Source organism: Sarcophilus harrisii, chromosome 4 (assembly GCF_902635505.1).
Source record: "Sarcophilus harrisii chromosome 4, mSarHar1.11, whole genome shotgun sequence".
Lineage (NCBI taxonomy): Eukaryota > Metazoa > Chordata > Mammalia > Dasyuromorphia > Dasyuridae > Sarcophilus > Sarcophilus harrisii.
In genome coordinates, this window is record NC_045429.1 from 324,666,349 (window position 1) to 324,692,157 (window position 25,809).

Consider the following 25,809-nt stretch of genomic DNA (forward strand, 5'->3'; position numbering starts at 1 on the left):
TAATCATTGGTTGGTTGATAGGGAGGAAATAGTAACTGAAGATATCTGCAGATATCAATAAATGGGAGCGTATGAGCAATAACATAGAAACCCTCTGGAATCTGAGGTTGGGAAGAGGAAGAGTATTCTAGACTTTTGGGAACCTGTCATGCCAATGGAGTTAGAGGTTGAAAGAATGAATCCTCTAGCCTATTTATGTAATGAAAATTGATTTTTCCCTGTCCATAGTTGTAAAAGATATCTCCTTCCTTTCTCCTTTATTTTGATAGTTTTTGTTTATATAATAGTTATATTTATCCATTTTGAACTTACTGTGGTAAATGTGTTAATCTAAACACATGATGTTAATCTAAACCTAATTTCTCACAGACGATTTTCCAATTTTCACAGAAGTTTTGGCCCACTAATGAATCATTACCCCAATATTTGGATTCTTTGGGTTTATCAAGCATTCTGCTGATATATTCAATTGCTTTTGGGTACCTAATCTTTTCTATTAAATCACTAAAAAGTTTTAATGATTACTACTTTATAATATAGTTTGCAAAATGGTATTGTGAGGGCCCAGCCTTCCCTCTTTAAAAAAAATTTATTATTTCCATTGAAATTCTTGACCTTTTGTTCTAATCCTTTAGTAATTTAAGTGGTATGGCACTGAATTTGTTTAATTTACTTATGCCATTTTTATTACCATAATACAACCATTTCTGTAAAAGGATTTTATTGTTATATTTATATGATTCCTTTGTCTTGTCAGCAAGATTTCATTTACACATTCTGTAGTTGTTCTTAATGGAATTAGTTTTCTGTTGCTTCCTGCTGCATTTTGTTGGTAATATGCCAAAAGGATTCCATTGGTTTATTTTATACTTCACTACTTTATTAATATGATTGTTTCAGTTATTTTTAGATGAATAGTGTTTAGTAAATAAAAAACCATCATATCATTGGCAAAAGTTAATTATTTTGTTTCCTCTGCTTATCTCTTAATTTCTTTTAATGATCTTAATTGTTATAGCTGGCATTTCTAGGACCAGATTAAAAAAAAATGGTAAAAATGGACATCCTTGATTCTTCAAAAATAAAAGAGCTCTACCATGTGTCAGGCACAAATAGTTCATATAAATATTTGAAAAGGAGATAGCTCTAAATTTGCACATCTCACATTTCTTTTGAGCTACTGGAATTCTGCTTTGCTTTGTACAGCGCTTCTTTGATGCAGACATACCATGTTGGGTGATCCTGTGCCAGTGTCTCCCATGTCTCATAGTCAATTCCAGAGTTCTTCAGAGAGACTTTGAGAGTGTTCTTGTATCATTTCTTCTGACCATTGCGTGAGTAAACTTGCCTTATTCACATAAGTTCTCTGTAAAATAGTCTTTTAGACAAACATATTTTTGGTATTTGAACAAAGTGACCAGCCCATTGGAACTGAGCTCTCTGCAATGGGAAGAAATGTTTGGCAGTTCAACATCCAAAAGGACCTTGGTATCTGGTACCTTAACCTTTTAGATGATCTTCAGAATCTTCCTGACAATTCAAATGTAAGAGATTCAATTTTCTACTTCCAGATCCTAATAAAATAGTAATGACCCCATTGGTCTCAAATATCCTGAAAGCCTCCCTCCCCCAGCATTTGCCATGCACCTGGCCATTATACTGACTTGTCTCTTGCTATTGCTCTGAGATGGGTGCTCCCCACCCTTTTTTCCCTGTGTAGTAGTAATCTATTTGAGGTTGGCTTTGTTCCTTGCTCCTCCTTGGAGGACAAACCAGTACCTAGATCCTTCTGGCTTCAGGCCCTAGTTATGGGAACTCACTCTAGTTTCTACCTTCCCTGTGATGCATCTCTGCTAAGATTGCCTTCAGGATTTTGATATCTGTGATATCAAGGTGATAACAAGTCCCCGGTTGTAATTCAGAGTACCCACAGGTGTTCGGGACTGCAACTAAATCAAAGACCTTTACTTATCCTTAGCAAGAGATGAATATTTAACAAAGATAAGCATTAAGGATCCTTCCAGTTAATTTGGCTGAGTGAGGATGAGTTACAGTTAAGCATCAGTGGGATTTCCTGCAGATCCTCTTGGTGGCCAGAAAGTAATAACAGTCTTTACCCTTCAGCCTCTAGAGCTAACTTGAGTCTTGAAGATGTCCTCAAAAATACCTTTTGATATTTTTGAGTGGTTTTTTTTTTTGTATTTTGGTAATATTTTGAGGAAAAACTAGTCTGATTTTCATGGGGACAGGGATCAGTATATTGTTCCTAGCATATCCTTTCATCCTTTGGTAGTAAGCCCTTAAATTCTTCTAAAGCCCAGCTTCTCAAACATTATATGGAGTTCTGTCACTGAATATGGGAGTCATAGAATTATGATTTATTATCAGTAAACATTTTGATTTGTATACCTATTTTATACAATTGAGTTTTGTTTTTAAAAAAATTCTGGTGAAAAGATGATAAGCTAAGAATTCTTGTTTTAGAGAACCGACCAAGATTGTTTAAGTGACTTTAGGACTGTTTTATTCAAGTCAAATTTACAAGAAGCTTGATATAAGCAGCCCTAAAAAAAAAGAAAAAGAAAACCTATAAAAACATGACAAAAGCAGGGGGAAAAAACCAATGTGACAGTTCCCTAAAGGAGTTCCTGAATTAGGGAGAAACCTAGTAAAGACCAAGTCTCAGGTCTAAATGATCAGTCAGGTTCATGAGGTGCACAATAGTAAATTTTTTTAATTTAAAAATTTTTCTCAATTGAATGTAAGCAAAAAATTTCAACATTCATTCTTTAAAATTCTGAGTTCCAAATTTTCTCCTACTCTCACTTTCCTCCCTGCCTCAGAAACCAAGCAACTTGATATGTAGTCTATACATATTTAGTTATAAAAAAATACTTTTGTAATAACCATAAAATTACCATAAACCATATTACCATAAACATAAAAAGACAAAAACAACAAAAGAAAATATAAAGAGTATATTTCAATTTTCATTCAAACTCTTATCAGTTCTTTCTCTGAAGGTGAATAGCATTTTTCATCGTGAGACTTTGGGAATAGACAAGTCATTCACAATTGATCATTGTATAATTTTGATCTTGTTCTCCTGGTTCTGCTCATTTCACTTTGCAGCATGTTTATCTAAGTCTCCCCAGATTTTCCTGAAAACCGGATTCCTACTCACCATTTCTTAAAGCACAGTGGTATTCTATCACAACTATATATCACAATTTGTTCAGCCATTTCCCAATTGATGGCTATCCTCTCAATTTCCAATTCTTTGCTGCCACAAAAAAAGAGCTTCTATAAATATCTTTGTACATACAGGTTCTTTTCCCTTTTTCTTTGATCTCCTTGGAATACAGATCTAGTAGTACTACTGCTGAGCCAAAGGGTATGCACAGTTTTATAACATAATCCTTTGGACATAGTTCCAAATTGCTCTCCAGAATGGTTAGATCCGTTTACAACTATATCAGTAATGCATTAGTGTTTGTATATACCCTCCAACATTGTCATTTTCCTTTTCCGTTCATATTAGTCAATTTGATAGGCATGAGATAGTACCTCATAATTGTTTGAATTTGCATTTCTCTAAACAATAGTGGGAACATTTTTTTTCCTTGTAAGTATAGAGAGCTTTGATTTTTTTATTTTCAAAACTTCCTGTTCTTATCCTTTGATCATTTATCAATTGAGGAATGATTTATATTCTTCAAATTTGACTCGGGTTCTCTATATTTTTGGAAAATGAAGCCTTTGTCAGGGAGACTGCTGTAAAAATTTTTCCTTGACTTCCTGCTTCCCCATCTAATCTTGACTTAATTCGTTTTGTGCAAAACCTTTTTTAATTTGATGTGATCAAAATTATTCATTTTATATCCAATAATGCTTTCAATATTTTGTTTGATCATACATTTTCTTCTTATCCACAGATCTGACTGATAAACTATTCCATAAACTCCCCTAATTTGCTAATGATAGGTGATACTTAATTTAAAAGGGTTCCATGGATCTCTGCATATAAAAAAAACAGTGATCATAAGTAAGAGCACTCCCAAGAACATCAGGGTTAAAGCAAAGTTGATAATACTTTCTGCAAAGTCATAACATTTATCACATAGGAAAAATTGCCTTATACTGCTATCTGCTAAGTACTCTCTGGATAGTGACCTCCCTTTCCCTGGATCCCCTATGAGAGATGAGATAGAAAATCTTTCCCCAAGAGAAGCTTCTGAAGGACTGCCCTGTTTCTTCTTCAGAGACTGATTAGATGTTTTACAAACTCTCCCTTAATGCTGGAAAGCAAGTACCTCCTAATACCTCCATTCCTTGTTTCCTCAGAAAGAAGACTATGACTACCTTTTTTCATTTTTATTTAACTTTTTAAAAAGTGAGTTTCAAATTCTTTTGCTCCCTCCCTTTCCTGTCCACCCATTGAGAAGGCAAGCAATATGATACTCTTTTTATGTAAGAAGTTATGCAAAACAGAATATTACTCCTTTAAAGTTAGGTGTGGCCTTTCTTCCATAGCCTTCCCCACCAAGGTAAATAGATGGTGATACCTTTAGCAGTACAAAGGTGTCTATCTAATCTTAGTGTGGGAAGAGCTAAGGAAATCCCCTAGAAGAAATTAGAGGAGGCTTAAATGATGAGAGACCACAGGTGATGGGCCTAAAAGATACTTACCTTTAAGTATTTTCAAGTTACACTTCTTTAAAAACAGAGAGGATCATCTCCTCTTGTTGAATGATCATAAGCAGTTTAATTCCAAGAATGGCAGGGAGAAGAGAATCATCTCATAGGGAACTACCCTCATCTTCTAAAGGCTTCCCCAAAAGTACCATCAAAAGCATGAAGGATAATCCAGGCTCCCCTTCCTCTGCACTGCCAATCCCCAAATGTTTATGTCCCAGTTCTTGTTCACCAATTATTCGGGGCCAGTCACCTGGCAGTTTGGGTTCCATACTGGAACAAAATAAGGTAGTCATGGATCATTGAACAGTTAACAAGAGGAAATTTACTTGTCCATAATAGAAAAAAGTAATCAACAGAGAGAGAGAGGCAAGAAGGTGCTTTGCTTTGCTCATTGTGATTTACCAGCCAAATCTTTGTAGCTTGCAAAGTCTTTCAGTTCACACTAACTTTATTATAAATTACAATATTTCTCCTCATTAAATTTCCTGGATCTCTTTATGGCTATTTTGTATTTAGTTGACCAGAGAGTGATTGTATCTTTGGTTCCCTGAACTGACCAAGTCTTGAGGATAGTCTCAATATTTTTTGAGTAAAAACTAGCTTAACTTGCAGGGGCTAGGAATTAGGATATTGTTTTTACCTCAGCTGACCTCTAGAGTTGTGAGATCAGGCTGGTTTTCAGGTCCCCTGGACTATCATCACTAAGAGTGACCCCAATCTCCAAGCTGTTTACTTAGGGGAAGCTTCCATCTTTGTCATTGTTTTTCCTTTTCCAAGCATACGCAGCCTTCTGGCTGATTTCTTGTATAATACTAGACTAACCGAAACAGCTTACCTACTAATTTTCTTGGGTCTTCTTGCATTCTGTTTCCAATGTACCCTTTAGATGTATTTGTTGGAATATATGTAACAGGACTTCTTAACTAGATATGAGGATTTATCTTTTTAAAAACCTCAGTCTCTGTAGCTTGCAAAAGTTTTAGTTCACACTACCTTTATTTTAAATTACTGTATTTCTCGTTTTAGCCTATCATACTTTGTTTTAGCATACTTTTAAATTCTTTAACATTAAAATTTTCTGATCCCAATTTCATTGTGTTGCTAATTCTAGTTTTCCTTTCCTCAGTGTTTCTGTCTGCTCAATTTAGTATACTCTTTGTGTATTGGATTTAATAGATTTTTATTTCAATTTTTCCCCTTATCTAACTTCTTAGGTACAATTAGAGGTATGTAAAATTTCTTTGTTTTGTCAAACAATTGAATTCAACGAAATTATTTATTCTGGCTAGCTCCAGGGGGCAATTGAAACTTTTTCCACTAAAAATGAAACAATGATTTTCAAAAAATATTTCCTCTTACATTAGCAATAACTAGTAAGAGGAAAGGTTTTTTATTTATATCAGGTTAATACTTTTATGTATTTTATTAACTATCTCCCAATTACATGGAAAATAGTTTAACATGACTTTTTAAAATTTAGAGTTCCAAATTCCTTCCCTTTCTTCCACCTCTTCTCCCTCCTTGAGAAAATAAGCAATTTTATATTAATTATACATGTGAAGTAAACTAATTTCCATATTAGTCACATTCTACTAAAAAATATTCTCTCTCTCTCTCTCTCTCTCTCTCTCTCTCTCTCTCTCTCTCTCACACACACACACACACACACACACACACACACACACACACACATCCCAAGAAAAATTTAATCTACATTCAGAGTTTATGAGGTCTCCTTCTAGAGGTGGATAGCATTTTTCATTATGGGTCCTTTGGAATTGTCTTGATATCAGAGTAGCCAAGTCTTTCACAATTGATCATCATTACAGTATTGTTGTTACTTTAACCTCTGTTCTCCTGATTTAGCTCACTTCATTTTGCATGGTTTTGCATAAGTTTTTCTGAAAGCACACTTTCCTATAACGAACAAGTATTCCATCACAATCATATACTACAATTTGTTCAGCCATTCTCCAATTGATGGCTATCCCCTCAATTCCCAGTTAACAAAAAGAGCTACTATAAATATTTTTGTATATATAGGTCCCTTTTCCTTTTATTTCTTTGGGATACAGATCTAATAGTAATATTACTGCAGAGTTTTCTAATTTGGGGATCATTGGTTCCAAATTATTCTCCAGAATAGTTGGGTCAGTTTACAATTCCATCAAGAGTAGATTACTGTCCCAATTTTTCCATATCCCCTCTTGCAGTTGCCATTTTCCTTTTTTTATTATGTTAACCAATTTGATAAATGTGGTACCTCAGAGACGTTTTAATTTACATTTCTCTTATCAATAGTAATCACCTGGATCAATCTAATAATAAATGAAATCTGTACCAGAGTTCAGGGAATTCTTGTAATTCAACAATCTATTTAAGAAAATACAAAGGAATAAATAATGATGCTTGTAAATAGTTTCTTAATTTTTACTTTTAATGATCTGCAGTAAATCCAGAGATATTTCACTAAGAAATTAAAAATAAACTCAGTTTTGTTAAGAGCTTATCTGACTTCTCTCTCTAAATTTGCCTGATTAAGCAAATGAAGGGAAAACAAGATTTCTGTTCTAATTGGGAAAGTTCCCATTTTCTTCTTAAGCTGACTATTAATTTTCATCACTTCTCAATTAAAGATTAATCATATATACTTGAAATAGAAAACAAACTCCCAATAGCATTTTATAAAAATTAGTCAGATTTTTCTGGAATCCCTTCAGATTTTAGATTTGTGAGGCTCCCAGAATTATTTGAATTCAGCTATTTTTTCTTTGTCATAAGGTTTAACTTTCCGATTTTTAACTTTGCCCATTTTCCAATAGCTAACTCGAAGAAACTCCTTCTTAAAGCCATCTGGAGGAAAGAGTTAATTTAATAGCCATTTGATTGGTAGGGACAGCTTCTAGTTGTGAATCATTTTAAATATAATTTCTGCTTTGAAACCAGGCGAGCTAAAAAAAAAAATATCCTTTATATTCTGGAGTTTAATTTACATAAAGGCAACATTGAGTTGTACTGTACTTCCATCATACAAAAACACATACACACACACACACACACACACACACACATACACCCCACATAGAAATTTTAAAGATTTACTATGTTCCAAGCACTGTGATAAGTACTGAGGATAAAAATACACAAGTAACAACAATTCTTGCTTTCAATGACCCTATTCTAATAGGGAAAACAAAACATCTTATATATGTTTGTCAAGGATTATCAAGAGTATTATCCAGAAAAGGACACTTTTTTTGGTCTATCATAACAAGTAGATCCATGGAAAGGAAATTGTTGTGTCCTATCTAGAAATAATGATAGAGTTGATTAGATCATGATTCATGGTTCTACAATGACAGGCAAGTTGAAGAGATAGGATAACTCCTGGATTGCCAACTTTGGTGAATGGAAAAATAATAGGCCCTTTAGCAGAAATAAGAAAATCAGGAAGAGACAGATAAATTTAGGATTTATCCTAAATGATAATGGATTATGTCTTGGATAGGTCGAGGTTGAGATACCCATAGGACATCAAGATAGAGACATTAGGCAGGCATTTGAAGAATGAGATTGTGTGGTAAGAAAAATAAGGGCTGGGGTCATTTACATAAAAATTATAGTTGAATTTACGGGAGCTGATGAGATTGACAAAAGAGAAAGGAGAGCCAATGCAAAACTCTGTGGCATATCCAAGCACAAGGAGGTGGATGATGATCTGTAAAGGAGATGGAGAAGGGTTGGTTCAACATGTAGGAAGAGTGTCTAGAATACCCAGAAAGAAGGAGTGGTCACCAATGTCAATTTAGGCAGAGAAATCAAGATGGATGAGAACTGAGTTCAAGAAGTTTAAAGCCAATGGATTTAGCAATAAAAGATATGATTGGTGACCTTGGAGAAAGCAGTTTTAGTCAAAAAGCGGGGCAGAAGCCAGATTGTGAGACACTAAGTAGTGAGTGGGAGGTGAGAAATTCAAGGCAATAAATATAGACAGCTTTTTCAAGGAGTTTGGATATGAAAGGGAAAAAAAAATATCTTGAGACAGCAGGTCAAGTGAGGGGTTTTTAAGGATGGGAAGATAGTAAGTAAGGAGTAATGAATAAAGAGAAGCTGAAAATTAGGAATGGAGGGGATCCAAGAGGAAATCAACTAAAAGACAAAAAAGGGATTAGACCAAGGACACAAGGAGAAAAGACACCTTATATTCTGAAATTGGAGTAGAAGAAGAGAGACTGGGGCATGATACTGAAGTGATTTGAAGTGGGGAACAGAAGGAATTTATGGAGGGGTGATCTCAATTTTTTAAATGTCTTCCTTTCCTCGAAGTCACATGGCTTCATAATAACAGAACTGGCTCCAATTCTCCTGGCTCCTAAGCCTGGATTCATTTTACTTTAGATTATGCCTCATTTTAGAATTTTTGCAATATATGTTCTTGTGTCTCCTACCCACTGTGATGGAACATTTGCTAACCACAGTTATCCCACAGTTTAAAAAATGGGAGGCAGTAGAATGTCCCCGGTTGTTATTACTATGAGTTTTGCAGCTGATTTTTTTTGTCTACCTCAGCAAAGTTTAAATCCTTTTGATGATTTTCTGCATATAAACTTCACCAAACCTGGAAAAATTTTCTGCCAAACATAACTGTGGACTCAGCAACAATATTCAGCTAAGTTGTCAAATTGTCTCTCTTTATTGTATTTAGAGTTGATAGACTTGTGATATGATATGATGAATTCAAATGAATTAGTTGACAAAGATATATAGCCATTAATAAATGCTGATCAAATGCAGCTGGAGCTCTGAATCCTCTTTCTCAACTGATATAGGCTTACATCTGTGGTGACAGATTTCCCCTTGAGGAGACTAAACTCTAATAAGAATGGATTAAGTTCTTTTTTTCATATTCTTCACACACATACACACATACACAGAGGAAAAATTACTTAAAACTTAGGTTTGTGCTCATGCCTAGTTTATTCCAAAAACAGAGTAGAAAGGTATTTAATGTACAGTGTGAATCACATGTAAAACAGGTATTTATTTCTTCTACAGAAAAAATGATTAACATAAAAAGATCTCACAAGTACAAATTGTCAAAAAAAATTGTAAACAAGCTGAGAAAATTAAAATAACAATAATACTACTCATCCAGAATGTTGAGGCATAATGAAGATTAATAAACAAAACGTGAAGCCATTATTAGTATTATTGAATAGTATTCTTACATTTCACCTTGGTTCTGCACTGTCCAAACAATGGTCTCCACTTCCATTGTCCTGGCAAAAACAAGGTTTAGGGCTCCTCTTAATGATGATCATTTTCCCCATGCTATGTTCTAGTAGTTGACTAATATTACTCCACAGTTATAGAGAGTATTGAGGACTCTAAATCTTTTAAACTTTTCACAAAGTAACCTCTAAGCCTGGATAGTTCAATCTCAAGACTGATCTTTTTTCACCTATAATCAGGCAAAGGAATATGAAGAAGAGGCAGTGAGAGAACTGGACTCAAGTTCATCTAGCTGAGCCCTGTATCTGGCCTTCAGAAGCAGTTGACATACTGATTGACTGAAAGAGGGGCAGCAAAGATTCCTTACTTTTCAGGATTCTCTAAGTTTGTAGTTCTTTCTGCTCAGATACCAATGAAAGGATGCTTTAACATCTTTCAAGCACTTGAATCCATTAATACACAATATAGTTTCCTATGGTAAGTGGAAGCTTCTCTTACCTGAAGTCCCCCAAGGATTGAGCTAGCACACATAGCCATGGAAATAAGCAAAGCAGCTCTGTGTATGCCCTGCTTTTAATGAAAAGTATTTAAGAGATAAAGCAGAGAAAAGCTAAAATTATCTTTTCCATAAAAGGTGTTCTCAGTAGCTTTTGATCATGGTCCCCAACTACTCCTCTCCCAACCTCTTAAACTGCTTCCACAGAGGGAGGGAGCAAAGAGGCAGAATGGATATAGTCAGAGTTGTAAACAGCATTGAGATGCTGATGGCTAGAATTAGATCTCAGAAATGGATGTTCTAGAAAATCAAGGTTTTCCGATTGTAAAATAAATACTTGGTAACCTTTTCAGATAACATCCCCTACCCCCAACTTGGAGCTTGGTGAAAGAGATGACTCAGAGTTGAGTATCAAATTAATATTCTGATTGGTCCACAGAGCCCCTTTGTCAGGAATAATAGGGCTTTGCAGACTCATACATAATACACATGAAGGGTTCCCATAAAAGAATTCACCAAATCAAATTTATAGTGCCATGTGACAGATTCCCTCCCACAGACTGGAGAATAGACACAATCTTCTAGAAGTGACTTTTTCTAACTATCTGCAAAAAACATTACTGGATATTTTCCCATCTGCATGCCTCCAGGCCTTATTGACTCATAAAAGTAAATGATTTTCCTGAATGCTTTGACAAACCTGATACTAACAAGTTATTTTCTAGCTGATTGATTTACCATTATGCTTTAAAATATATATGAGTATAAAGGCTTACTCATGAAGAGATTGTCTAGAGAGAAAGCCACTGGAAGCCTCCAGCAGGAAGTCATAGCTAAAAGAGGGAGAAAGCATTCAACAAGACTTGGTTATCTGGAAAAGATAAAAACAACCTAAATCCAAATCCCTGCCTCTTCCCTTTAGGCAAAGATGCATTTTTTTTCCAAAGCTCATTCTGGTCAGAAAATTTTAATCTCCACTTAAAAGGGCATAAAAGAGCAGTAACCAATGGGAAATCCATTAGCATCCATCTCCTGAAATGTGTGAATTCTGGCACCATGAAGACTGATATAGTCTTTAATCCCAAAACAGGGTCACATTTTGCTCACAAGGCAAATGCTTTGGAGACAGTGATTTCTTCCAGGGCTCTAGACTTTGATGGGTCAGCTCAGCAGGTACAATTTTAGACTTACCACTGAAACTGAGAAGAAAGGTGATGCCTCATTAACCACCCCAATATTTCTGACTTAATTTTTTCATGGAATAGTTATTCTGGATGTAGGGCAGACCTACACTCGAGTTAGCTTTCCAACTACGTGTGTGTGTGTGTGTGTGTGTGTGTGTGTGTGTGTGTAAATATATATATGTGAGATGGGGGGGAGAGAGGAAGGAGTGAGAGAGAAAGAAACAGGGAAGGGGAGATAGGAATTATATTGGCTCACCATACATGGGAAAGAGGTGGATAACAGGCCAAGTCTGAATGTTGTTCATGTAATCTTTGTACATCCTGTATGAACTCATGCATTCCTTGTGTTTGGGAATGGAAACATTGGAGTAGAATAGTTCTGTATTTCCCAGATTACTGATGTATGTCCACTTTGCTCCATAAATGAAACAAATTCAAAGTGTAGGTTCTTCTCAAGAATTCTTATAGAATGTAATTCTAATGTAGTATAATTATAATGAATAATAATCCTCCTTTTTGGTGAATCATTTTGACTTTGGTAATTTGTACATTCCTATTATGAGGGCCAAAGATTATATTTATTTTCTCTCTTGAGAAGTTTCCTCTGCTCCCACTATTCATTTTCTCAAGGGACGTCAGTTTCCAATTACCAAAGCATAACTAAGAACTAAAAAGAGACTCCCAAAGTTAATATGTCTATATAGGGCTCCAGAGGAAAAAAAAAAATCATGTTGGTTTTTTTTTTTTGTTTTGTTTTGTTTTTAATTCTGATTGGCTGGGACTAACTTATTTCTTAGAGAGCTGCCTACCCAAAGTATCCTGGGAATTTGGATTGTGAAAAAATTTATGACAGGACAGTGATTAATAGGATTAGACTACACCTGAAGGAAGGAGAAGAATCCATTGCTAATGTCTTTGTTAAATAAATTGTGATAGTATAAATAATAGAGTTGGATTTTCTTCCCTAGAGAGAATTCCACTGAAGGTATTTTATGGGTATAGGGGCTCTTATCAGTACATAATCAATCTTCAGGAACTCTATTTGAGTTCTTCAAAATACAGGTCTTAAATAATATAAATCATCCATCGTCAGACCAATACTCATAAACCTCATTTCATGGAAGGATCCAATTACTTGGAGGTCATAATTCACTGGAAAGAGGGAGAAGCATAAGAAAGATATAACAGTTCCTGCCTGCAAGGAGCTTATCATCTAACATACATTAACATTAGAAATTACTCTGATATCCTCTGACATACAGGATACTGTAATGTCAAATGATCATCTGAGTGATTAAGAGATATAGAAAAGATGAGGAATCAGAGTGGGTAACATTGAATCAAGACAAGTGTTCTGGAAAAGATGCTCCAAGTCATTATTAATCAGAGAAATGCAAATTAAGACAACTCTAAGATACCACTACACACCTGTCAGATTGGCTAAGATGACAGGAAAAAATAATGATGATTGTTGGAGGGGATGCGGGAAAACTGGGACATTGATGCATTGTTGGTGGAGTTGTGAACGAATCCAACCATTTTGGAGAGTAGTTTGGAACTATGCTCAAAAAGTTATCAAACTGTGCATACCCTTTGATCCAGCAGTGTTACTACTGGGATTATATCCCAAAGAGATTATAAAGAAGGGAAAGGGACCTGTATGTGCACGAATGTTTGTGGCAGCCCTTTTTGTAGTGGCTAAAAACTGGAAACTGAATGGATGTCCATCAGTTGGAGAATGGCTGAATAAATTGTGGTATATGAATATTATGGAATATTACTGTTCTGTAAGAAATGACCAACAGGATGATTTCAGAAAGGCCTGGAGAGACTTACACGAACTGATGCTGAGTGAAATGAGCAGGACCAGGAGATCATTATATACTTCAACAACAATACTAGATGATGACCAGTTCTGATGGATCAGGCCATCCTCAGCAACGAGATCAACCAAATCATTTCTAATGGAGCAGTAATGAACTGAACTAGCTATGCCCAGAAAAATAACTCTGGGAGATGACTAAAAACCATTACATTAAATTCCCAATCCCTATATTTATGCACACATGCATTTTTGATCTCCTTCACAAGCTAATTGTACAATAATTCAGAGCGTGATTCTTTTTGTACAGCAAAATAATGTTTTGGTCATGTATACTTATTGTGTATCTAAGTTCTATTTTAATATATTTAACATCTATTGGTCATCCTGCCATCTAGGGGAGGGGGTGGGGGGGGTAAGAGGTGAAAAATTGGAACAAGAGGTTTGGCAATTGTTAATGCTGTAAAGTTACCCATGTATATATCCTGTAAATAAAAGGCTATTAAATTAAAAAAATAAATAAATAAAATCTTGTTCAAATAAAAAAAAAAAAAAGACAAGTGTTCTGAAGAAAGTAGATTTTATGGTACATCTTCTAGGAAATAATAATTATGAACTAGGAGGAGAAGTCTTACCTTAATAAATCTCCAAGCTATTTAATCCTTTACATAGATGCTGAAGAGATCTTCCTAAAGCATAAATGTGATTATGTCATTCTACTACTCAGTAAATTCCAGGGATTCCCTATTGCTTCCAGTATTAGATAAAAACTCTATTTGGCATTCACAGTTCTTCATAATTTGGACCCAGATTACCTCTCCAGCTTTATTACACATTACTTCTTTCATATACTCTACAGTAAAACAAGGCTGATCTTTATACTCTTACTCATAAGTCATTTCAGCTCCTTCATGTTTTTACTGGCTGTCCATCATTCTTGAAAATCACTCTGTCCCTACCTTTGCCTCTTAGAAACCCTATTTTCCTTCAAGTCAGCTCAAGAGTCTTCTGTGTGAGGCCTTTTTGATCCCCCTCAACTGCTAATGAATCTGCCCCCCCCCCCCAGAAAAATTACCTTGTATCTGTAACTGATCTTATGACTCAAGCCTGAAGCATTTTGCATGCCGTGGTATACAGGAGGAGACATGACTTCCAACTGGAGAAAATGCTGAGCTAATGCTGTGTATATGTGTAAGGAACAGAACCTGGTTCCAGAGCTACTTAGAAGAGAAAAGTGTTTTCAGAGACTTTTAAGGGATAGAGAATCCTTTAAAGAGTCTCTCTTTAAAGAAGAGAACAAAAAAAAAAAAAAAACTTTGAAAACTCAAGTGTTAAAGGGGAAGCTGGCTCTTAAATGTGTGCCTGACTTGCAGTTTGCTTCCATAGACTATTGACAGAAAATTCTCCCTGGGTAAGATTAATTCCTTTCTCTTGCTTTGAGCTGAGATTTTATCTTGGTCCTAGCAGAAGATCTCATACGTTTCTTATATATTTCCTGGTATGTCCTAATCTGTATAATTTAATCTGATTTCCGATTGCTGTTTTGCTTGCATAAGTGGGTTTACTCAGAATTTGCTATTAACGTGATCTTTGAATAACTAACATTTTGTAGGAAAGAATTAAGAGAGTAGCTGTAAGCTTAATGACAATTCTTTCCCTTAAGAGCAACCAGGAAAGTAGTTTTTCTTCTAAACACCTAAATTATACCCATAGAACAAATGTATTTCGGAAGGTACAGAGATAATTCTAATCCCTCTTGGAGGAGAGAATACTCAACCTTGTAGTAGTGTTGGAGCCTACCTGCCACAAGCCACCTAACTAGCTTGCTGGCAGTACAGGTATGGCATCTTTTTTTCTCTATAGAAATGGGTGAAATTCTAGAAATATATATCCACACCACCTGCAAATCACATATTTGCACTTATATAATCCAAATGGATTATATGCTCATGCACAGGTATACATATCTTACATCTCTATTTTAACATACTTATATACACAAGTGTTTGTCTCTACCAAAATAGCCTGTAAGCTTCCTGAAAACAGGAACCGTTTATACTTTTGTCTTCATATCTCCATCTTTTAGGACAGTGCCTGATAGTAGATGATTATTAAGTATCAACTGATTATGATGATGATGATAATGACGATGATGAAGGATAAGAGCATTCAGAACAGCATGAATGGCATGAAAAAAGCAAGATGTACACAGCACCTAACATTAAGTTGTTCTTATATAGCGAGCATGCTCTGGCTCTCTCCAGGAGCCAAATTTCTGCCTTTGCTGTGCGGGGTTTCCAGGGGGTAACCCTATGAGGTTGGGGTGTCTCTGTTGCCATCCATATCAGCTGTGTTCTCTCCATTATTATCTCCTCCTACTTACAGGGATCAGTAATATATTTAAGTCTATCACTCAATCAATAAGCATTTTTTTCATCTTCCTCTAGGATCCTAGCTTCTTAAACTATGTATAGGTCTTGACTCCATATGGGATCTTGCTACTGAATGTGGGGGTCATGAAATTATGATTTATTATCAGTAAATATTGGTTGTGTAAAAAATTTCTTGGGCAAAAAGGGGTAATGAGTAGAAATAAGAAGCCCTGCTTTAGATTTAACTGTAGGTATCCCACGGGGTTCTGTCCTGGGCCCTCTTTTCTTCTCTCTCTGTATTCATTGGTGATCTCATCAGCTCTCATGGATTTAAATCCCACCTCTATGCTGATGATTCTCCAATCTCTCTCTCCTTCCAATCTCTCTGCTGATCTCTAGTCTCATACCTCCAACTACCTTTCATTCCTTTCAAACTGGATATCCAGTTGACATCTTCAACTCAATATATCCAAAATGAAACCCATTATCCTTTACCCTGAATCTTCCCCATCCCCCAGTCTCAAGCTGTCAGGTTCACAATCTAGAAGTCATTCTGTATTCCTTTCTGTGTCTCACTCCCCCTCCCCAATAAATAATCTGTTGTCAAGACTTGACAATTTTGCTTTTGCAACATTTCCCAATTATGACCCCTTTTCTCCTCTGACACTGTGGCCACTCTAGTCCAGGCCCTCAACCCCTCATACCTGGACTATTACAATAACCTGCCAGTGGGTCTGCCTGCCTCAAGGCTCTTCCCATTTCAATCCTGCTTCCATTCAACCTCTGAAATGATTTTCCTGTAACACAAATCTTATCATGGCACCTTCTTACTCAATAAACTTCAGTGGCTCCCTACTAGCTCCAGGATAAAATAAAAATTCACTCTTTGACTTTCAAAGACCTTTATAACTTATCCTCCTCCTACCTTACTCACTACACTCTTCAAACCAAGGATATTGGCTTCCTGGCTGTTCCACAAATAAAAAACTCCATCTCTTAACTCTGGTCATTTTTTTCTGACTGTCTCCCATGCCTAGAGTGCTGTCCTTTCCCTCTTCTCTGATTACTGAGCTCCCTGATTTCCTGTAAGTTCTAAATAAAATCCCACTTCCTGCAAGCAGCCTTTCCCCAATCCTCCTCAATTCCAGTGCCTTCATTTTATTTATTATTTCCTATTTATATTATATATTGCTTGCTTTAAATCTATATTTATTTGTATGTTGCCTTTCCCATTAATTTGTAAACTCTTTGAGGGCAGAGATTATCTCTCTTTTTTATCTTCATATCTGTATCATATCTTTTTTATCCCCTGTACTTAGTAGGCACTTATCAAATGTTTATTGATTGACATTTAAAATCAATTTAACAATTCTCCATTCTATTTTTAGGCACAAAATGAGCTGATGAACTCCGGTCTGTACCTAGTCCTTCTGCTTCACCTTTATGAACAGAGATTTGCTGAACTCATGAGACTAAATTATAATCGAGTGGCAAGAGAGAGGGTAAGTTGAAAGATCACTGATGTATATACAACATCATTATTTTTGTAATTGTTCCAGAGGTTTGTACATCATTTGGTAAGAAATGCTGAGTCTATTTCTGGATCATCAGACTTGGTTGTTCCATAACTTGGGTAACCAATCATTTTAGAGTCTGTGACTCTATTTAGGGTTTCCTTGGCAAAGATTATGGAATGGTGTGCCATTATCCTTCTCTAGCTCACTTTACAAATGAGGGAACTGGGGCAAATAGGGTTAAGTGACTTGTCCAGGATCACACAGGTGGGAAATGTTTGAAGCCAGAATTGAATTCAGTCTTCCTGACATCAGGCCCAGGACTCTGTGCACGATGATACTGCCTTTGACAGTCTACACTCCAGTTGAAAAGCCAACGGTAATCCCATAAATGCATGGCAAATGCTTAGCAATTGAATGGCTATCGGTAGTATTAATATAAATTACTCATAAAGGCTAGCTCCCTTTTAAAAGCATATTCCAAATAAAGGTCCCAAAAAAGGTGTTAGAACTGGCATCTATATTTCTGTTACCTAAATTTCACAAACAAAAAATTACATGGGAAAAGAGGAGACCACTTGCCAGTGGAGGTATGTATCTTGTATTCTAGTGGGAGACAGGAGTCATCTCTTTCTGTAATTTTTGCTTTGAGATCCATTATACCCATGTAGGTATGTATAAGTGTGTGGATATCTATGCATACAGGATCCTGCAGATCATATAGTCCATTTCCTTCACTTTACAAAGGAGGAAACCAAGGATCAGATAAGGCAAGTGATTTGCCCAAGTTCATCTGCCTAGTTAATGTCACACAGATCCATTGTTTAGCAAGCTGTCTGACCCACATAAGAACTTAATAAATGCTTATGGATTGACTGGAGTTTCCTTTCTATTATTCTTTCCACCATTTCATGCTGCCTCTGTATGGAAGGAGACAAACCCAAGTTGAATGAATTGCTGAGTTATTCATATAGCTGCTACTTCTCTATAAAGGAGGAAATAGGAAAGAGAATGTTTAATAAGTTTAGTATTTAAACTAGAATCCAACTTGATGCTGGCAGGCCTGTAGATAACAAGGCAGCCTCTGAGTTCTTTTCATTTCCAAAATTTCTATGAAACCATTACCTAGATTAGTATTCAAACAAACATCATAGATAACTGTTCTCCAGTATTTGTCAGCAGTCATGGAAGGGCACAAAGGTCTTAAGCACCATTAAAACATCTCTCCAGTCCTGGTGCTATACCAGGAATGTGAAAGACCAATTACTTTTGTCACTAGGCAAAGAAAATCTCCTTTCTTTGGAGTCATATATAGAGTAGTGGTATTTAAGGATCTACCCAGTTTTCAGATTTGCAGAATCCTGTTGCCCTGAGGCCTTGGGAAAGCGGACCAGCACTGCTTTCAGATGGTCATATTTTAGAAGGACATCTAGCTTGGGAATGGGCACCCCCGGCGTGGATTGTGAGTGGCATTAGATGTAGGTCAGGATTCAGCATTTACTAAGTCTTTGCAATGTACCAAGAGCCCCACAAAAGTCAGAGAACCCAAAAAAGAGCAAAAGACATGGTTTTTGTGCTCAGGAAACTCTTACCTTATAATGGAGGAAAACCATACAGTTAGCTAGGTATGTGTAAGTATAAGCTAAGTATACATGTGTATAGGTAAATATATAAAGAGCAGATGGGAGTTAGTCTAAAAGAGGAAGGCTAGAGCAGGGAGAAGGAGATGTCTGCCACACAAGGTAAGATTTAAGTTGAGTCCTAACGGAAGCTGAAGAAACTAAGAGGTTTCAGAAGTGAGGGGTGGAGCATTCTAAGCATGGGGGAGGGGGCAGCCAGTATAAGGAGTTTTGAAGCAGCTGGGTAGTACCAAGGTGCACCTAGCACTGGGTCTGGAGTCCGGAAGACCTGAGGTAAATCCAGCCTCGGGTCACTGACTACTGTGTGACTCTGGGCAAGTCAATTAATTCATCTTTATTTGCATCCGTTTCCTCACTTTAGAATGTAGATCATAATAGCACCTATCTGCCAGTTTGGGGGTGAGGATCAGTGAGATAATAATTGCAAAGCACTAAGCACAGTGTCTGCAGGGCACATAGTGAGTGCAGTATAAATGCTAGCTGCTGTTATCAAAGTACTTGTTGTTATAATTAAGAGACTGCAATGAGGTCAGTACAGAATAGGTATATGAGAGCTAAAAAGCTAGGAATGACCCAGGCTATGAAGAGCTTTTAATACTAAACAGAGGACTTTATATTTGATCTTGGATGTGAGAAGGAATCGCTGGAACTCACTGAGCCGAAGGGTGACATGTTCACTCTGAGGTTTTAGAAAAATCACCTTGCTAGCTGAGGGAGAATGGATTAGTGGGGAGAGTCTTGAAGCAGAAAGACCAATCAGAAAGTTATTGGTATAGTCAAGAGAAGATGAGGTCTGAACTAAGGTGGGGGGGGGTCATATGGATGGAGAGGAGGAAATGTGTTGGAGAGATGCATTTGTCAGTGACGACCTAGAGTCCCCCCAAAGCAGACATATGTTTTTCCTTATCTTTGATTTTCACCCCAGTGCCTAAAGCCTAAGTAGGTAGCAGCATCTCTTACAGTCGGGACAATATAATTGAGCAGTGGGAAGTGTGTTTTAAATTCTATCAGGACATGGATTATGGCTGGCATTTCAATATTCCTCTGCAATTCTCTTATAGGAAACATTGCACTGAAATATTTGTGATGGGATTCCTATCACCACCACATTTTTCCTCAATGTTTTCTGTGTTTTTGAGCTAAAATCTTTCCCTGAGATAGTAGAGGAAACATATTGAGTTTATGTCAAAGTATCAACCCCAGAATTTTTTTCTTTTCTCTGATCTATTCTTATTCATGCTTAACCACTCCTTGATTTTCACTGTGACAGTGTTTCCTAAAAGAGATAGTATAAGAATCAGGAAACAGCTAACTTTTCTGCAGCTTTTGTCTTCATGATTCCCCATCTTTTTAACTGAATGTTTTACTGTCTGTTGAAATTTAAAGAATTCAGGTATATGTAGATCACAGATAGCCCAGTTGTCAGAGTGCTAACAGAAGCAACATTAGCCAAAGAGATTGTAAAGCAAATGTGGGGGAAACATTAACAAACTCTACAAACCAAAAGGACTGAACACAAGGTTTTGAGTCACTGCCTTCTGTCTCTGAGAAATCTTAAGGGAGAAATTCTCTTCCATTCCTACTTGAAATTCATTTTAAAAGTCCCTGAATAATGACTACAAGTGACCAACCACTTCTCCATTAGACAGGGAAATGGAAATAAGAAGTTAAATTGCTTTTTGTCAGATTCACATTATGCCTTGAATTGATTTTCTGTGTTTTCTCTTAGAAGAATACTCATAACTTGAGGATAAGGTCAAACATAGTGAAAATCCCCTTTTCTTCTTCCTTATCCACCAGAAAATAGAGAAATTATTCAAGTTGAGTTTATACCTTTTTTCAGCATGGAAACAAAGTAATCAGCCAACATTCATTAAGGGATAACATCTATATCTTCGGAAATGCTAGATAACACAGTGGACAAAGTATCAGGCCTAGCTAGAATCAGGAAGACCTATCTCCATGAGTTTAAGTCTGACCTCAGACACTTAGTATAGATGTATGACTCTGTTTGCTTCTGGAGAATGGAAATACAATCTACTTCAATATCTCTGTCGAGAAAACCCCAAATGAGATCATAAAGAGTTGGACATAATTTAAAAAGAACTGAATAACAACTATATTCTAGGCATTGTTCTAAAAACTTGAAGTAACAATAACAACCAAAAAAAAAAAAAAAAGCAAAAACAGATCCTGTTCACAGAAAGCTTGCATTCATGTGGGGAAGATAACATGAAGACAAATAAGTATATGTAAGATACATTTAAAGCAGACAAAGGGGAAGGCAGTAGCACTTGAAGGGACAAAGAAAGGCTTCCCACAGGAAGGACATATAAGCTGCATTTTAAAAGAGCTGGGGATTCCAAAAGATGGTGGTTACAAGGAGTCACATCCCAGGCATGAGGGCAACATGTACAAAGGCATGGATGGAGAAGGAGGATGGATGTTATGCATAAGAAACAAAGACAATCTGGCTAGATCTTACACTGAGTTATAGTGAGTAATGTATTATAAAGTTGAGAAGGTCCTCCAGATTGTAAAGGGGCTTTAAATATCCAAACATAGATTATATTTTATATATTTTAAAGATGGCAACAGTACATTTATTGGAGTTTATTGAGCAACACAGTAACCCAGGCTGATCTGAACTTTAGGGATATCATTTGGCAGTTATGTGAAATAGATTGGAGAGAGGGCAAGCTTGAGGTAGGGTGTCAATTGGGAGACTACTACAACACTCTACATAAGAGGTAATAAGGAACTGAACTAGGATTGTGGTTATATGAATGGAGAAAAGCAGATGTATAAGAAAGGAGGTAAGAGAAGAATTACAAAATTTGGTAACATTGGCAAGAGTGAAGAGTCAAGGAGGATACTTAGGCTGTGAACCTAAAATGTGGGTGCCCTCAACAGTAGTAGGTAAAGAAGGAGCAGGTAACCAGCAGGGAGTGGGAATGATAGCTTGGCATAATATAGAAAGATAGAAGGTTTGGAAATTGCTAGGAAGATGAGAGTTTAAGAGAAATACAGCAGAAGAAAACATGGAAAGATAAAATAAGTAAATTAAGAGTTCTTTAATGTGGAAGCAGAATACTTCTTGGTGATGGTGAAATCAGGAATATGATCATCCCTGTGTGGAGCTAAGGTAGAATTGATAGAGTAGGTCTTGGGATTTTGTAAATTGAGGATCTGGGAAATTAGGTAATTTCAGAGGATGTCAATATATATGTTCAAGTGCCTAGAAAGAGGGGGTAGAACATAGGATGGAAAGGAAGACTGTAGGCTAGGACCTGAACTCTCTGACAAAGAAGGCAAGTCTCCTGTGGAAGGGACTCAGTAGATAATGGCTAAAAAGAATTTGGATTGGGTGATAAATTTGGATTGTGTGTACCTCAGAGGAAAAGAGGTTGCTCAGTGATGGCAGTAGAGGAAGAATCTAGAAGTAGAAATGGAGGGCAAGGGGTGTTCTGACAGCTCCCACCTTGATCAGTAAGTATTTTTGTGTACATATATGTAGTAATGAATGAAAATACACTTAGTACGTTAGAAAGAAGAGTGGCCATGGATGTGGTGTCATGGGGAGGGTCATGTCTTAGTGATTGCTTGGAAATGAGGATGCAAGGGAGGAATCTGTGTAAGAGGAAAGGAAGTCTATTAATTATGGAACAGATATGCCTGAGGGCACAGGGGAAGGAGCAGGCAGATTTGGTACATTGGAGGTAGGGTTGAGACTGATGGGAATGAGAAAACAGATAATTTGGATATGAAGAAATTGTTCTTTGGCAGTCTGGAATTCAGTGTCACAGAGATTAGGAGATTAGGAGGGTCTGAGTCATGTTAAACATTGAGGAATAATCACAGCAGAGTTCGTATCAGTGAGGTTGTCTGATGAAGGCAAGTAATTAGATGATTTGAAATCAACCTTCCAGGTTTTGTTGCTGTTCTCTTCTGCCCAGATTGCAATGTTGTTGTGTCTTACTAGAGAAAGATCTAGGAGGCTGTCTTCTAGTAGGCATTAACTAGGAGAAGTGAATGGAGGCACATGGAATGAGCCTGTGGGATAGCCTTGGGGAGGGGATCATGATGATGTACAGTTGATAAACAGATTTGGATGCTCTTGGCTCTTAAGTAGCTAGTTGTGAAGCTGACATTTTCCAACTTGTAGTGTCCTTGACAATCTTTTCCAAAGACCACAGCTTTTCTTATTAGTCCTAGACCTGTCTGGCTTCTTTGGGATTTGACTGGCTGCTTGGGCACAACACATAAATGTGCACCCAGACGATCCTAGACAAAACTGATGGAAACAGAATATCCATGTCATCCAAGGCTGCCTTTAAACATTGCTTCTGCCAGTTTTGCTAGCTTTTCTCACTCCCGTGTAACTTGCTTCTTCCTTGTATCTTAGTCTCTGAGTCAAACCTTGTAGGTCAGTTAATCATTTCATATGGTAGAAGGAAGAGAGCAACTTAAGTCAGATTTTTGAAACTGACCTTGTAGAGGCAGATCAGCCCTTAAATCAGGTCTTACAGGCACTTAATAAGACAGCCAAGCAATATAACTAAAGTGGGGAAAATGGCTTTCACAACAGCCATATTTCCATAGTCAGGGACACTAGCCCCAAACCAGTAAAATGAAATCAAACAAGGAAAAATATAAAGTTCTGTTCTTGGACTTAATCACTATAGAAGCAAAAATTCAAAAGTGGTTTAATAAGAGTTCATATGAAAAAGACCAAGGAGTTTTCTGTGAGTAAAAGCATTACTTAGAAGTAAGATGCAATTGACAAAGAATTAAATGTGATCTTAAGCTGCATTAGCAGAAATATCATGTTCAGAACTGGGAAGGTGACTATCCTCTTTTGCACATAACATTTGTAAAAAGACATGAACAAATTGTAATGAATTCAGAAAAAGTTGGCTAAGATAGTCAAGGTCATAAGAAGATGGGAGAAGGGTACTAAATAGGTAATTTAGTCTGGGAGAAGAAAGGATTTAGAAGGGATATGCTGGCTGTTTTGCAGTTCTTAAAAGACTGTCATGTAGAAACAGGATTTCATTTATTTAGTTTAATTTCATTTGTACTAGGTCCAATGGGGGAAAGTTACAAAAGCAGCTTATTTGGGCTCATTGATGAGTTTCTTAACAAACAGCCATCCAACAATGAAAGGTGCTGCAATATATCTATAGTATTGATTTTTCTGACATATGAGGGATTCAGTTAGGAGCTGAATGACTACTCTTCAGGGATGTTATAGATGAGATGCCTATCCTGGGAGTCCCAAGTGACTGCTATGGTCCTTTTTCATTCTAAGCCCAGGAATCACTGAATCGTGATTCAGTTGAAACAATTATCCCATTGGTCTTCCTATGGAAGCTTCCTAATGGGATTTGCTTGAGCACCACCATCCTGGAAATCCCTCACTCCTTCTCAGTTGATTTGATAACCAATCTGTGACAACTTAGCCCCATTTCTTCTGTGAGCCTGATATAATAGAGGCAAGTTCAGGTCATCTCACAGCCCCATTGGAGCAGAAGAATGGAGAGAATGATTAGGCCCAGGCTTCATTTACAATTTACCAACTAATTGTGCAAAGAACTACTACTCAGGATGAAATGATTTTCCTTCCCATTACCTGATTCTAAGGCAGACTCACTAAGGATTTTATAGGGGGGTAGGGTTTTTTAGTTTTTCCTGTTTCCCCATTCTCCTTTTGAGGCAAAAATGGTCCCAAGAATCACCTCTCCAATAAGACCTCATTGTTGCTCCAGTAATAGTTTCACAAGGTTCTTTGAGATCCCTCCTTGTCTCATTTCTTCCAGGAAGGAGTTTTACTGTCCCCGTCACAAATCTGATTTTATTGAAGGTACAGAACACTAACCGGTGCTCACAGGGAGATTAAATCCTTGCCTAGTGGCATAATGGGCTCCTGCTGAGGCTGCATTTAAAATTCTGTCCCCGATTGTTAGTGTGGAAATGTTACAAACTTAGAACAAAGCCCCAGCAAACTTGGGAACCCCCACAGTCTGTTGCCTCCTGCCAGGAGGAGAATGCAATGATTCTTTAAAAATTTAGTGCTTGAAGCCTTTAGCAATTAATGCACCCTTCACTCCTGTGGCCTATTTAAGCTCTTGCAATAGTCAAAACCTGGTTTTAGGGGTTGAGATAAGTTTCCTTTTCACATTGTCAAATTAAAAAGGTTTGAACAGCAAATGAGCTCAGAGTTATGAATGAATCTGTATATGTGATGTTAGGCTAATCCCAATTTATACTAAATTTTAACATTGTGCTAATATTCTCACCTTATTTCCCTTGTCCGCCTCGGAAATGATGTAAGAGACATTCTTGGGGCTAGAGAATTATTCATCTGTTCACTATTATGCTGGAAAAGAATTCATTTCTTCTTATCTTCTTTCTCATAGTTGTCAAGAAATTACCCACAACCCAGACCGGAAGAAAGTGAAAGTAGGTTTGGGGGTCGGCACTGCTTTGCTTATTGAATGTTTCTCTGTTTCTATGTTGGGCCTGATGCCATGGAAGGAAGTAATGAACACCACCCAGAGACAAAAATAACCAGACAAAACTTGGGAAATTAGATCTAAAGAAAATAATCAGGAAGGCAAGTCCAAATGCACTGAATGCAGAGCAGATAAGATTTTTACTTGGTGATGAAAACAAGAGAAGGAGGCTCCTGCGGCACAGAAGATGATTTGCTGCCCATCCCTTGACATCTTTTTTCTGCCCTCTGTAGTCACTGTATTCTTGGCCTTCTTGATTATTTACTTCCTGGAGGGGCCTCTGGATTGTGAGGGTGGGTTTCAGATCCTGGAATGAACCCATCAGTTAAGCTGCCC

At 36.9% G+C, this 25,809-nt stretch overlaps 1 protein-coding gene across 10 annotated transcripts in view; it reads left to right on the forward strand.

Moving 5' to 3' along the window:
* MARCHF10 (membrane associated ring-CH-type finger 10) overlaps positions 1 to 25,809 on the forward strand; it is a 214,170-nt gene that overhangs the window by 155,118 nt on the left and 33,243 nt on the right. For 7 of the 10 annotated variants that reach the window (XM_031965919.1, XM_031965916.1, XM_031965921.1 and 4 more), the window contains one exon: positions 17,193 to 17,306. In XM_031965919.1, the coding sequence (XP_031821779.1) occupies positions 17,193 to 17,306 (114 nt within the window). Of the gene's footprint in view, positions 1 to 1,206; positions 1,335 to 17,192; positions 17,307 to 25,377; positions 25,421 to 25,809 lie in introns of those variants that run through there. The other 3 variants (XR_004233832.1, XM_031965918.1, XM_031965913.1) reach the window with 3 other exon arrangements.